This window comes from Syngnathoides biaculeatus, chromosome 20 (genome assembly GCF_019802595.1).
Source record: "Syngnathoides biaculeatus isolate LvHL_M chromosome 20, ASM1980259v1, whole genome shotgun sequence".
Lineage (NCBI taxonomy): Eukaryota > Metazoa > Chordata > Actinopteri > Syngnathiformes > Syngnathidae > Syngnathoides > Syngnathoides biaculeatus.
In genome coordinates, this window is record NC_084659.1 from 3,973,782 (window position 1) to 3,988,149 (window position 14,368).

Consider the following 14,368-nt stretch of genomic DNA (forward strand, 5'->3'; position numbering starts at 1 on the left):
GTGCTCAAAGTCCCATTTGTTCAAACGCTGAAATATTTTTTCCACAACTAATATAAATGAGTTTAATCCAGTGGAACATTGGAGCAACTGGTTAGAGGATTAGCCTCATAGTTCTGAGGACCGGGGTTCAATTCCCGATCCAGTCTGTGGAGTTTGCATGTTCTCCCCGTGCCTGCGTGGGTTTTCTCCCACATCCCAAAAACAGGCAACATTAATTGAACACTCGTCTGTAGGTGTGATTGTGTGACTGTTGTCTGTCTACATGTGTTTTGCAAATGGCTGGGAACCAGTTCAGGGTGTACACCGCCTCCTTCCCACTGAAAGGTGGGATAGGCTACAGGACTCCAGAGACCCTCGTGAGGATACACGGCTCAGAGAATAGATGCATGCTCTTAATATCCATTTATTTTACTTATTTGATTTTTTTTATGTTTAATTGCACCATAAAGAGTTACTTCTAATTTAAACTACTATGCAGCCCTTAAAGATTCCTGGCACATTTGCACAGAAGGTTATAAAGATGTAGCCAATTAAGACCACCTGGAGGCCAAGAATTACATGGATGCCAGCTAGTCCACACGTTGTGTAAACTGCAAGCTGAGGTATTTACTACTACTGGGATAGGCTCACAAAAATATATATTTTTTTATTATTCAAGGGTGGCCCATCGGTGGCAGTAACCACCGCGTAGCTCTGCCCCTCCTGCAGTCCCACATAATTCACATCGGTTGTTAAAGGGTAAATTTTCATGAACAATGTATCCAGTATGTCATGTAATATGTACTCTATTTTGACAATGTGATGTTTAATGATGTTTGTTATTTAATAGTGTTTTAAGAAGATTTTTATCAACAATTACCAATTGAGCCCTCCGTACAGGGTACTTAACCACGCCTCCTGAAGTTACGTCACCCCACATGTGCTAACCTCAGACAAACAATTAGCAAAAATGGCGGCGCAGGAAGAAAAGACTAGAGCGAAATTGTCCGATTTACCGGCTGATTTCTCACTCGCATTCTTAGCGAATAGTGAAATATCGTTGAAAAGCATACAGCAGGGCTTCAAGTATTTCAGCGAGGGGTATTTCAATAGTATTTACATGCATATCGAAGGAGAAACCATTGATATTAGCGCGAGATCTTTCCGGAGTCAGAGGAAGACCGAGAAGCCACATAATATAATATATTATAACCCAAAGACGAATTCGTCATTGACAGTTTCCTATTTTCGTCTTACATATCACACTTGTGTGCAGAATCTGTATGTGTATCTGTATAGCAGTTTGTGAGCCGCCGTATGAAGGAAAAGAAGGCAAGGCTTGATTTAAGAGTTGTTTCTCTCATTTTCTTTGTGTAACGTCACGCGCTCCCCTCAATAATTATTCTTGAATTAGTGCCGAACCTACGTAAGTCCCGACTGAGTATGACAATCACTACTTCATAGTGTCCTCAAACATCCTTTCTTCAGTCTTGGTGTCTCGGTGCACGTTGAATGCTTTTAGGACTCCCTAGTCCAGTTTAGCTTAGCTCACCGCCGAACAGAGACACGTTTGTGCAGTCAGATAATGGCAAAATATCGCTCAACACAGATCAAGTGTGTCAATCATTCACACGTAGCTATGTTATGCAAGCGAAGAACTGCTAATTCATTTATATGAGACATGTATTGAAAATCAAATATAGGGCATACCTTCGTGCAAACATAGTCCGGTTTAGCTTAGCTCGCTAGCCGCCGAACAGAGACACGTTTGTGCAGCCAGATCATCGCAAAATATCACTCACCGGTTGATTTTAGATGGATTCAGTTGATCATACGATCTTCCACAAAGTTTGATCCATCGAAGACATTTTTCGTAGTCGTCTTCTGTTCCAGTTGATTTTAGATGGATTCAGTTGATCATGCCGTCTTCCACAAAGTTTGATCCATCGAAGACATTTTTCGTACTGGGTCTTCGGTTTTGGAAAGGGTACGAATTGAACTCCACCAACAAGCCTTTCAGTATACCTGTCGTCACTATTACAAAGTCCGTGATGACAGCTCTTAACCATATCTATTGTTAAAGAACCCAAATACGTGATAAAACGCTAACAAAAGCTATACTGGACCATGCAACATTGTCTGAGGTAATAGCGGATGCCAACAAGGGGCGTGGTTTATGCAGATCTCTGGCCTCTGATTGGTCAGCGACGTGGATGATGCAATTTCTACGAAGGGGTCAATTTTCAGGGGCGCTGCCATTTTTACGAGTCACATGACCTACATGCCAGGGACACAATTTATGCCCAGCGCTGATTTCTTGGATTTATCCTCATGTGATGAAGAAATACCAGTATCGGTTGATCGGGAAGATGGAAGAATACTTCCATACAGATTTGAACCTGTGGGTGTAATTAATGTTGACTGGTTCTTCGGGCAGAATGACACGGAGTCTGACAACTCGGAGGCCTACGCGCGGGACACAAATGCGTAAACAAAGGCCCCCGGAACTCCGGGCCGGCAGCTGCGGATGGTTTTTCGGACGGGAATGACATAGAGTCTGACAAGCGACCTCCAGCACCGGGCCACGAGCCGAGCTTCGGCGGTCGAGGAGGCAGTTAGCCGAGCTTCTCGCGCATAGGCCTACAAGTAGTCAGACTCCGCGTCATTCCGCCTGAAGAACCAGCTGAATAGTCCAATAGAATAGGGCCCAAACTCGCAAATCCCTACAATTTGGTGACCCCGACCATAAGTCGAGGGGGTAGACGAGTGTTGGCCGTCGACAGATGAGAGAGAGACAGACATATGAGAAACAAAGGAGTGTTATACGGACAATTCAAGGGTGGTCATCTGTACTTCTGACTTCTCCAGGTCGCGACCAAAACCAAAGGTAAGCAGAAGCCTGTTTACTGTCGAATTCTGCATATTGAACTGCCTAAATTTGAGAAGTCATTGGTACCAGATTGTTCATGCCTCATACGAGTTATTGAGAATAAGAGATAAAGAGAATAAGAGATAGAGAATAAGAGAAGTTGTATATCCCGTCGTAGCTGACGTATATTTTAGACGTATATTTGCACTGTGAGGTTTACCCGTCACACCTAAGGGGGACGGGATCCCTGAAAAACAGAGGGTTTGCTGTCGATTTGAGCCTGGAACGTCGCAAGGTGGCGTACAAAAAAACAAAAAAAAAACTAAGAGTGTAGGCTAATTTGTTGCGCGATAGGAATTTGGTTGGGTTTAGTCAAAGAAGAGTGACCACTAAATAAAAAAAATTATTAATGGATGGTGAATTTGATCATGAATGTGCTGAATACATTTAAACTAAAGATGAAATGTACATTGAAATTGAGCGGCAAATGATGGCTAATGTTGAAAAAAAGAAAAAGAAAGGAAGCGCACATTAAAATAATGGCAAAAGCACAATTTGGGTAAAATTCGCAATTGGGACAAACAGACAATGAAGTTATAGGAAATTGACAGAGACTATGTAAATAAGACTATGAAAGATGTAAGAGACAGATTAAATAAGGGCTCATGGAACTTAAAAGAGGTGAACAGAGAAAGGCGCACTGCGCATTTCATGATGGTGTCGGTGACGGACGTTGAAACGGGACCAGGAAACTACCCCCGTGCTGGTAAGGTGACGTTGAGAGCATCAATGAGTCCATGAGGAAAAGAAGATGGCGCTGAGAAAAGTTGTATTTGATATGTGGACGCGAGTGAAGGACTGCAAAAATGAGGAAGGAGGCACGCCGAACACGCACACACGCACGCGCCCTGAATCACACGTGAGTATACACACACACACACACACCCACACACGCACACACACACACACACACACACACACACACACACACACACACACAGAGGAAGCGAGAGGCGCTGAAGGGGGGCGGGGGGTTAGTGAAAACTGTCTTGTTGATTTGATGTGAAGCGTCCTCTCGCATCGGAAATAACATGATGACTATTCTTATTTATATTATTATATATTATATTATATTATGGCAGCACAGTGGAGCTGCTGGTAAAGCGTTGGCCTCACAATTCTGAGGTCCCGGATTCAATCATGGAGTTTGTATGTTCTCCCTGTGTGTGTGTGTTTCCTCCCACATCCCAAAAACACGCAACATTAGTTGGACACTCAAAATTGCCCCTAGGTGTGATTGTGTAATGAAAGCTTTGGTGAACCACTGGATTCCAACGTACGGTTTTCCCGCTCTCATCCACTCGGACAACGGTACACATTTCACATCCACACACCTAGCTACTGTAGAGAAGTGGTTCGGGTTAACTCACAAGTTTGGTTGTGTTTATCACCCCACCGAGGTTCAGTTGAACGTATGAATCGCACGGTGAAGGAAAAACCTGGCTAAAATATGTACTTCTTGTGGCATGAATTGGGTTCAGGCTCTTCTCCTTGCTCTAATGTCTGTGAGACAAACTGTGTCTCGCCCTACTGGTTTCTCTCCTTATGAACTTCTTACAGGTCGTCTGATGCCTGGCCCTTCCTCCTCACTCCAACCGCTGGAGGAAGGCGCTGTGTCTCCTTAGTTTTTTCATAAACTGTTTCGGACACAACTGCATTCTTTTGCTTCTAATGTCTCCTTAAAGATCCAAGACTCTTTTCCATCCCCACCTCCTGCACTTGATCTTCCTGAGTAGCCATCTGTCTACCTTAAACGGCTCGTAAGTGGTCAGAACCCCATTGGTCTGGCCCCTACAAGGTGATTGGTCGTACCTCCAAAGCCGTCTACTTGGAAGAAAAAGGAACTTAGTGGTTTCATTATTCTATGATTCGCCCTGCTACAGACTCTTACTTGCACTTTTATTTTATTGTTGTTTTATTAACCACGATTCCTACAGATGGTCCGATTGCTTTTCGGACCAAGAGAGGGAGAGCAGGGAATCTCTGGGATTCTTATTATTAATGTTATTGTTGTTGGTTATTTTGATCCGGGAAATCGTTCAAAAATACTCCATACCTACACCCACATCAGTGCCAGCTGTTAGCACAACCCACCCAGAAAATATTTATCACAGAGAAGGGTTGTATTATAAACAAAGCCCTATCTCTTGAGGTGTGGTCTAGGGTTTTGATAGGAGTTAGCATAGTAAACGATAATTGGTTACTAATGACAGAACAAGTGTCTAATAAAACCCAGAGTGCCTGTTGTATGCATGGGACCTAGACCTTTGTTTCGTGTTGTTTCCTCTTCCGTCAACTCCACCTGTGTTCTAGATCTTATGAAAAATTATGTGCGGACTAAAAATGAATGCAAAATTTGGGATACTCCCCACCCCGTAACACCAGCCCAAAACAACAGACCTTTGTTTAATCGTGCTGTGGCGTGCCAAAACTTCACCTGTATTTTCCTTAAAGGTAATGGTCCCCCAATTGACAATATCTCTGATGATCAGTGTGCAGAGACCCAGGAAGCACCTTTCTTCCAACCTGTCAGCCCTGCTGATGTGTGGTGGTGGTGTGGAGGGAACTGTCTCTTCGACCGCCTCCCGCGCAACAGTACGGGCAGATGTGCATTAGTAACTTAACAATTGCCTATTTCTGTTGTTCCAGTCACCCTGGATGATCTGGCAGTCGCACCTGAACACATCAAGGACACCCTTGGGCTATTTCACCATTTACGTAGGTCCAAACCAACCTGGCTCGGTGCTGACAACCCCATCTAAATTGACACAATTGGCACCCCCCATGGTGCCCCAGATGAGTATAAACTGGCTGATCAGGTAGCTGCCAATTTTGAAAATATACCTGTAATTTCCAGTCTTTTCACCAGTACTCCTCACGAAAATGTCGACCGTATCAATTACATTCATTATAATGTGCAACGTTTGGGCAATTTCACCCTTTAAGGACTTGAAGCTGTACATGAGCAACTGAAGGCTTACATCTATAATGGCTTTCCAAAATTGAATCACATTGGATGCACCGTTGGCCAAGAAAGGAGGTGTTTGCCGAATAACGCACAACTTGGCGGATGGCTCACTAAGACCGTAGATGAATTTAGAACCCTTGCTAAGAAAATGAAGGAACACTTTGGTGTTGAGACGTCGATGTGGGTGAACTGGATGACCGTGTTTGGTAAATGGAAGGGTGTCATTTCATCAGTGTTCATCTCTCTGGCTGTTTTCACCTCTATTCTCACCCTCTGTGGATGCTGTTGCAATCCTTGCATATGTTCTCTTTTAACCCGTCTGATTGAGAAGGCGACTGGTCCCCCATCTGATGGCCGCAGTAATTATATGTCCTCATTAGACCCCCGCCCTGACAAAATTGTCAAGATGATTTTACTGTTGCTATTGCTCCCCCTGAAAGTGATACTTAACTTCCACCAGTTCCTGATTGTCATGATGTCGACATGCCCCGTGATTGCATTGCCCTTGCCCTTCTGTTCTGATACTTTTTGCGTGATATTACTTTTTTCGAAATGTTTTGCTGTTTTTGAGTTGTCTAGTACTGTCCTGCAGGTTTAAAGCTTACGGGTGTTCTGAATCATGATACTATGCACTTGTTAAATAAAAGGTATGGTTGGACGATTAGAGAGGGTTTAATGTTTTCCATATTTCTTGAAGTGTTACTTTTGTGATTTTCATGATTGTTTTTGTGATCCATTTCATAGATCAAGAGAGGGAATGAAGACTCTTACTTTTGTTTTTTCATTATTTGCTTAAATATTACCTTACACATTTTATCAGATAAAGTGTTGCCCATTTGCTAATCAGACAAGGATGTGTTGTGGAGCTGGTGGTTGTCCTTGATCTTTGTACGCAGAAAACCGGCTGGTGGCATCCTCCTCTCCCGGCCGTTGCCGTGGAGACAAACAACACCAGATAAGGAGCGGAAAGTTACCATCCCGGCCCAGGACCAGACTGCGAGGGGGCAACCACTTTTACCAAGGACCCATATATATAAAAACCATGTGTTATCGGGCAGCTCTTGTCTTCTCCGTTGGCTATCCTGCCAGAAGACACACGTCTCGTGTGCGGCAGATACCTAGATAAGACCCGGACGTCTATATTGCACATTCCTTTGTAATAAATCCATTTGCTGTTAACTTTTTCTCATCATTGGTCATATCTTCCTCAACTCGTGAACATGCATAGGCTCCATACTCTCGCAAATCCCTACAACAGCCACAGGTTCGAATCTGTCTGGAAGTACTCCTCCATCTTCCGATCAACAGATACTGCTATTTCTTCATCAGATGAGGATAAATCTGAGAAATCAGCGCTGGGCATAAATGGTGTCCCATGTAATCGAGGGTTTGGAATGACAGATCACACCCGCCTACGGAGGTCATGTAACTCGCGAAAATGGCAGCGCCCCTGAAAATTCGTAATTGTCGATAAAAATCTTCTCAAAACACAATTAAATGAGAGAGGATTTAAAATCACATTGTCAAAATACAGTACATATTACATGACCTACTGGATACATTGTTCATGCAAACCACTGGATTTCCCCTTTAACAATGGTATTTTATATGCATCATCAAACGGCTCGTAAATAAAGAGGAATATCACAAAAATTAACACCTGCTCTGCGTAGCACAATTCGAGGCTGTAGATTGAACACAGCGTCCAGTAGTTGACGTTGTGGCTTCTTTTCCTCTTTTGGTCCCCAAAGTTCATCCTGGTACGCTGCTGACGTTCTTGCACACATTTTCACTCCACGATCACTTTGGAGGGATCAGAAAAGAAAGTGAAAAACGAATATGTGAAACAATTAACTAAAGATTGAGACGGTTTCTTTATAGTTTATAATATAGTGAGGATTCTCACAAAGGAATCAGAATCAATATTAAGTTAATAATTCATACATCGATTTTCTTTGTCGCTTCACCTCACGAGGGTTGAGGGGCGTGCTGGAGCCTATCCCAGCTGTCATTGAGAGGAAATAATCGTTCCAGGATATTATTTAAAATTTCAGACAAACAACGCTGATAGAAGGTAGTTTAGCTGTTGGTTCATTCTATCGTTTATTCATCTTTCCCGAAACACTTCAGTATTTGAGGAGACATTCTTTCTAGTTGGTAACGGAAAGAAGAACACTTCACCTCACGCTTGATCTCTGGATAACGAAGTGTTGATCACAAACGCGTCCCTTTGTTAGCGAGCCAAGCTAAGCTCAGCCGATAAGCTTCAACGTAAACGAAACGACTCCAATCGCCACGAAGACAGCACGAATAATGTTACAATCCACTTTCGTCATGACGGGCGTCCCGCGTTCCACAACATCCAGTACAAATTAAGAAAGTTTTACTCAAGGCGATCGAATATCCTACTGCCTAGCAAGAGGAGGAGAAAAAAAGAGAACTGTATTACCCATGATCCTTTAAGGCAGAAATATTTAAAGCGACAAGCTCACCAAATCGAGAAACAAAGAAGGGTCACCCCATATTGGCAATTTTAAAGGAGCAGCGACGTTGGTCTTTCGCTTTAAATATTTGTGGCGCAAGGGATCGTGGGTAATTTATCTATTTGTCCTTCTGCCATTGCGTAGGGGACTCGATCGACTTTAGTAAATCTTCCTGAATTTGGATCGAATGTTGTGAATCATCGACGTGAGACGTCCCTGATCGTCTACTTTAGTGGACTAAAACATCATTCTTGCAATCTTTGTGTCCGGTTAGAGTTATGCATGTTGAACCGTCTCGACCCAGTTAAGCTATCGCTTGCCAAGAAAGAGACGAGTTTGTGATCAACACTCCCCCCAGCAGAAATCAAGACTGAAGTAAAGTCTTTTTCTTTTCGCAAACAACCAGAAAGAAAGTCTGTTGGTACATTCTTGTAAAGATTGGCCAAACTCACACTTCAGATTGCTTGAAAAAAAAAAAACACACACACACACACCAACCACTACGTTCTGTCGGCTTTGTCCGAGGGTAAAATATTCTCGATTTTCTGAGTCGTTAATTATTATTTTTTTAAATCATTATCATCGTAATCTGGTTTCTGGATTCGGCGGCGCGGTGGACGACTGGACGTCTGCCACACAATTCGAAGGATTGTGTTCAAAACCCTGCTCCACCAGTGTAGCGTTCGCATGTTCTACTCGTGCCTGTGTGGATTTTCTCTCGGCTTTAAACATTCTGAATTTTAGATGCCGATCAGTAAATAAAAAAAAAGAGCCGATCACATGATGAAACAATTACTATATTTAAGGAAAGGACTTTTTTATAAGGGTTACGTTCCGTAGCCTAGCAAGCTAATGCTAGCGGTTGTGGTTGTAAACATGCTGCCGTCTGATGAACATATAAGACATGAGCAGCAAATTCCAACCTTTTTGGAACCAAGGGACATTCTTACCACGGGAAAAATCTCAAGGGACTCAAACAAACAAATGTCACAAAAAGTATAAACATTGTAATTGCTGTATTTACTTACTGCTATCTAATAAAAGACGAAATTGTTCTGTATGTCACGATTACTTGCTGGCATAAATCGAGAAACATAGATACATTATTTACTGTAAATATGTTTTGAACAACTAAGTACACAAGTACTGTATGTACAGTAAATGAGCAGGTCATTTAAAGAGACACATTGTGATCGGATCAGTGATCATTTGACCAAAAATCCTGATCGTGTAAAGCCAAATAAATAGTACTAAATAAAGAGAAACTAAGTTTTAGATTCAGATATACTGTCCTCGAGTAGTAAATGTAGTAGTAAGTAAATGTAAAGTAAAGTAGTAAGTAAGTAAATGTAAATGTTTTTTGCCGATCAATGATGTCATTGTTCGGATCACGGAATTATGACATGAAAACTGATAGGCCGATCATCAGAAAATGCTAATTATTGGCCAATTCTGATCAAGCCGTTCCAGTTTGGGTAAAGTCTCCTCAAAACATGCAGGGTAGGTTAATTGAAGACCCTATTTTGCCCGGACGGGTGAATGAGTGTGAATGGTTGTTTGTTGATATGTGCCCTGCGATTGGCTGGCAAGCAGTTCAGGGTGTACCCTGCCCAAAGATAGCTGGGATAGGTTCCAGCACGCCCCGTGACCCTTTTGAGGATAAGTGCCACAGAAAATGGATGGATGGATTCTAAATCCTTTTGTTGAATAATGTCTATGTTTCATCACAAACGATCTCTCCTTGAGTAAAAGAAAACAAAATAGCCGTCATCATTATCGCTTATCTTTTCCTTTTGTTGACTTTTGGGCGCTTTGCCATTTTTACTAATGTACTCTTTCACTCATAATATCTAAATCTGAATCGTGATATAAATAAGATGTCCGATTTTCACTTGGTTTTCTCATCCCTCTTATGTAGTGCAGAAAGTGTTGTGATAGTCGTGTGAAAATGTGTGCAATAACGACAGGAGAGTACAAGGAAGAAGTTTGTGCACCAAAGGAGGAGCGACCACAACGTCAACGCCAGGACGCTGTGTTCAATCTGCAGCCTCGACTTGTCCTACGCAGAGCAGGTTGGTTCATTTGTTGTATGCATTCTAATTTGAATGATGTTCTTATTCATGGGCCTGATTTCATTACGCATTTTACGTAATATTATTAACATACTGCCCTGCGACTGACTGGCAACCAGTTCAGGGTGTGGTCCACCTTTAGCTAAAAGTCAGCTGGGATAGTAACCCTTGTGAGGGTAAGCGGCTTGGAAAATAGACATATGTATGTGTGTGTGTATAGCAGCCCCAATTGGATCAAATTGAGGTGACACTTCAACAATTAAGAACAAATGCCTTCACTTCCTTATCAGACCAGAGGAGTGTTAACCCACTTCCTTGAGTATCTGTTATCAGCACATTTCCTGTGTTGTCATGGAGATGATTTACAATTTAAAAAAACATGTTGCCCAGGGCAGGGCGGTGGTTCAGCTGGAAAGTGTTGGCCTCACAGTTCTGAGGTCTCGGGTTCAATCCCAGACCTGCCTGCATCTTCTCCCCGTGCCTGCCAGGGTTTTCTCCGGGCACTCCGATTTCCTCGCACATCCCAAAAACATGCAACATTGATTGGACACTCTAAATAGCCCGTAGGTGTGATTGTGAGTACAGCTGTTTGTCTCTATGTACCCTGCAATAGATACTTTTTACGTGTGGTCATGAGTCACATGACCTTTATTTACCACGCCGACTGGACGGACAAACTCCAATACAGCCCACGTGTTGTAGTGGTCTTTTTGTGAATACTGACTTGTTTCTCAGCGTGTTACGGCCTTTTAATCATGTTTTTTTTTATTGTGTGGCTTACGGTTGGAAGAACAAACAGAAAAAGGGGTCCGGTATACACTTTTATTGCTTCCCAGCAAACAAAGAAATGTGCGACAGATGGGTATCTTCCATGAAGAGGGATAACTGGGCGCCCACCGTATACTCTCGGCTGTGCACCAAGCATTTCATTTCTGATAGGTACATTTTCTGTATATATTTTTGTTGGTGGTGGATGGTGGTGAGGGCTGAATTACATAAATTACGCAAATTTGATTGCGGACAGGAATGTTTGTTACAATGTAACGTTTGTTGCCATTAACGCCGATTATGTAGAACTAAACTTTCAGCATTTTCAAAACATTGCGGTTATTTTAGCTTTGTATTTGTTTATTTAATTTTTTTCTACAGTTATGTTGCATTAATATGTTAAGAAGAAGTTTTAAAATTATGGTTTTTTTTCCCCCCTTAATTTAGTAATACACTGTACTGGTATTCCATCCCGAATCACACCCGCAACTTTATATCTGTGGGCATCACTGACCACACCCGAATATTTTTCAAATATAAGTGACTGTTGAATTAAATATTTTTTTCCTCATTCTTTGATATATTTTAGGTGAAAAGAGTGATCACCCTATATCTCTTGACTTTGTGCCCAATATTTTCTCATTTATACTCTGAAGAAAGTAAGTATTTGAACACCCTGCTATTTTGCAAGTTCGTCCACTTAGAAATCATGGAGGGGTCTGAAATTTTCATTGTAGGTGCATGTCCACTGTGAGAGAGAAAATCTAAAAAGAAAAATCCAGAAATCACAATGTATGATTTATGATTTTTTAACAATTTATTTGTGATACCGCTGCAAATAAGTACACCTGAGACTGAGAATAACACTTGAGAAAACCAATGTTAATATCTGGTACAGTCGCCATTGTTTGCAGAGGTCAAACGTTTAACTCACTACGTTTAACTATGTTTATACGTCCCAACATTGAAATTGGCATAATCATCCACCTGTCTAGTAACTGTTGTACCTCCAAGATTAAAGGGTCATAATTAACCTGAACGATATTGTTAATGTCAGGGGAGATTTTGACCCCCAAATAAGTAAATCCATCTCTTGCGTTCAAAAAAGGAGTGTTAACCACAGGATTAAGTCTCTCTTCAGTACTTAAAAATAAAATGGATGACTTTGTATCATTAATCACATAACCTGAGAAACTACAAACTTTTTAATTTGCTCCAATAAATTTGGAAGGCTCGTGGATAACTTAGTCAAAAAGAGAATGACGTCATCAGCATAAAGAGAGATTCTTTGATCTTGATCACCAATTTGGATGCCCGTCAAGCCTCTATCCATACGAATCGACATGGCCAGGGGTTCCAAGGCTAAAATGAACAACATTGGGGAAAGAGGATAGCCCTGGCGTGTAGATCTTTCCAAAACAATTGGTTTAGAATAAATACTGTTAGTGATAATACTAGCAGTAGGGTTTGTAGATACAATTTTTAACCATTTAACAAAATTATTGCCAAATCCGAACCACGGTAGAACATTAAATAAAAATGACCATTCAATTCTGTCAAAGGCCTGACATGCATCCAACGACAGCAGTGCTGTGTCGTTACACTCTGCCTTTTTATGTGATATATTCAAAACTCTTCGAATATTGTGAAATGTTTGACGTTGTTTTAAAACATTTCTGATACCTCGCTCAGGAGTTCGGTATCAAATTTCGTTGGATCGTTGGAGATAGGCACTCAGAAATGAAGACAAGACACACTTCTGGCTACCAACAATTGGCACTTTATTGGTCCCACACAGAAATTGTAACACAAGCACAAGCACAAATCACGTGGTATGAAGCTAAGTAATATCCAACCAGCTCTTACAAGAATATCCAGCTCTTACCGTGCGCCAATAGGATGGAGAGCCAACACCCCAGGTAGAGCGAGCTTCAATACCGGCTGGGCGTCCGTACGCAACCCGCAGCAGACTCTACCAAGAGTATCCAAAGTTCTCCTTTTATACTCTAAGCGCGTGCAGAAGGAGGGGTGAGTGGACAATTCAGCCCGCCTGACGCCACACTATTCTTTGTTACCAACAGATGGCGTTGCACGACCTCATATGTTATGTCGAAACATCCTTTTATGACTTCGCTGGTTATACAGAGCTATTGCAAACATCTTTTAGGTTATACAAAGCTATTGCGAACATATACGAAGCTATTGCAAAACATATACGAAGCTATTGCGAAACATCTTTTAAATATGGAAAAACAACACAATAAAATTATTCTTACTTCATTCCACTCTTGATGTTTTTCCATCATTCAAAATGTAAGCAATTGATTATAGGCGATTATATATTTCCCTCTCTACCTCAAGCCGGATGCGTCGCACATAACAGCAAGTTCCCATATTGCATAGCGTAAGTACACAAACAACAATCATTAACACGATCAAGGGTGGCACGAAAGTAGCACGCGCAGTGGAGGACATTCCTGTGAAGATGTCCCACCAATGATGAGCTGACGCCTGTTGTACTAATTTAGCGGCATGCACTACTTCCCCTTTTACTACCAGAGTTGACACCATGAGACTGGAAATATTAGACGCATGTGACTTGATGAGTTTTTGGATGTCTGTAGAACTTTCCAATGCGCATTTGAATCGTTCCAGAGACACTGACCAGGGGGAGCGTAGTACCTCCCACTGGACCGCAGTCAACCTGCGGGACTCCGAATAGTTGGTCAAACGATACGTCATGTTTCCCCAGCGCCATATGTGTACATCTCGAAGGCATCCTACAAAAGGAACCGAAGGTACTTGTGAGTTATTTTATGTTGTAGCCACACAAAGAGTATGCGGTCCAACTTGCCACATCATCTCTCTGGCTGGCTCCCTAGTCCAATCACAAAGTACAACCTCTGAGTCGGTTAGGCACGGATTCGAGTACGCATGTTGTAATCTGCAAGCCAACCCTTGGTCTGTTAAGTCACATAAATCTGATTTAAAGGTTTTGTTGGTTTTTGGTTCAAACCACTCTCCGTCCATGTGTAAAAACCAATATCCTCTTGTCGTTATGACAGGCAAAACTTGATATTTACAAACCACCTTTGTTGTCGTCACGTTGTACTGGGTCCAATACCCCGTACATTTATTTTTGTCACATTTGGTATGTTCGGGATGTAAT

General features: G+C 42.0%; 1 protein-coding gene and 1 long non-coding RNA gene across 19 annotated transcripts in view; one reads left to right on the top strand and one right to left on the bottom strand.

Moving 5' to 3' along the window:
• Positions 1–8,465, bottom strand: part of LOC133493199 (zinc finger protein 771-like) — a 42,378-nt gene extending 33,913 nt beyond the window's left edge. For 9 of the 18 annotated variants that reach the window (XM_061806261.1, XM_061806266.1, XM_061806262.1 and 6 more), the window contains exons 1-2: positions 8,058–8,362; positions 7,537–7,679 (exon numbers count right to left, since the gene is read on the bottom strand). In XM_061806261.1, the coding sequence (XP_061662245.1) occupies positions 7,537–7,632 (96 nt within the window). In that variant the 5' untranslated portion in view covers positions 7,633–7,679; positions 8,058–8,362. Of the gene's footprint in view, positions 1–7,536; positions 7,680–7,820; positions 7,939–8,057 lie in introns of those variants that run through there. The other 9 variants (XM_061806267.1, XM_061806264.1, XM_061806265.1 and 6 more) reach the window with 6 other exon arrangements.
• The window catches only part of LOC133493215 (uncharacterized), a 38,263-nt gene continuing 32,355 nt past the window's right edge, over positions 8,461–14,368 (top strand). Inside the window, exons 1-2 of the long non-coding RNA XR_009792895.1 lie at positions 8,461–8,734; positions 10,327–10,431. This is a non-coding gene — a long non-coding RNA (uncharacterized LOC133493215). The remainder of the gene's footprint in view (positions 8,735–10,326; positions 10,432–14,368) is intronic.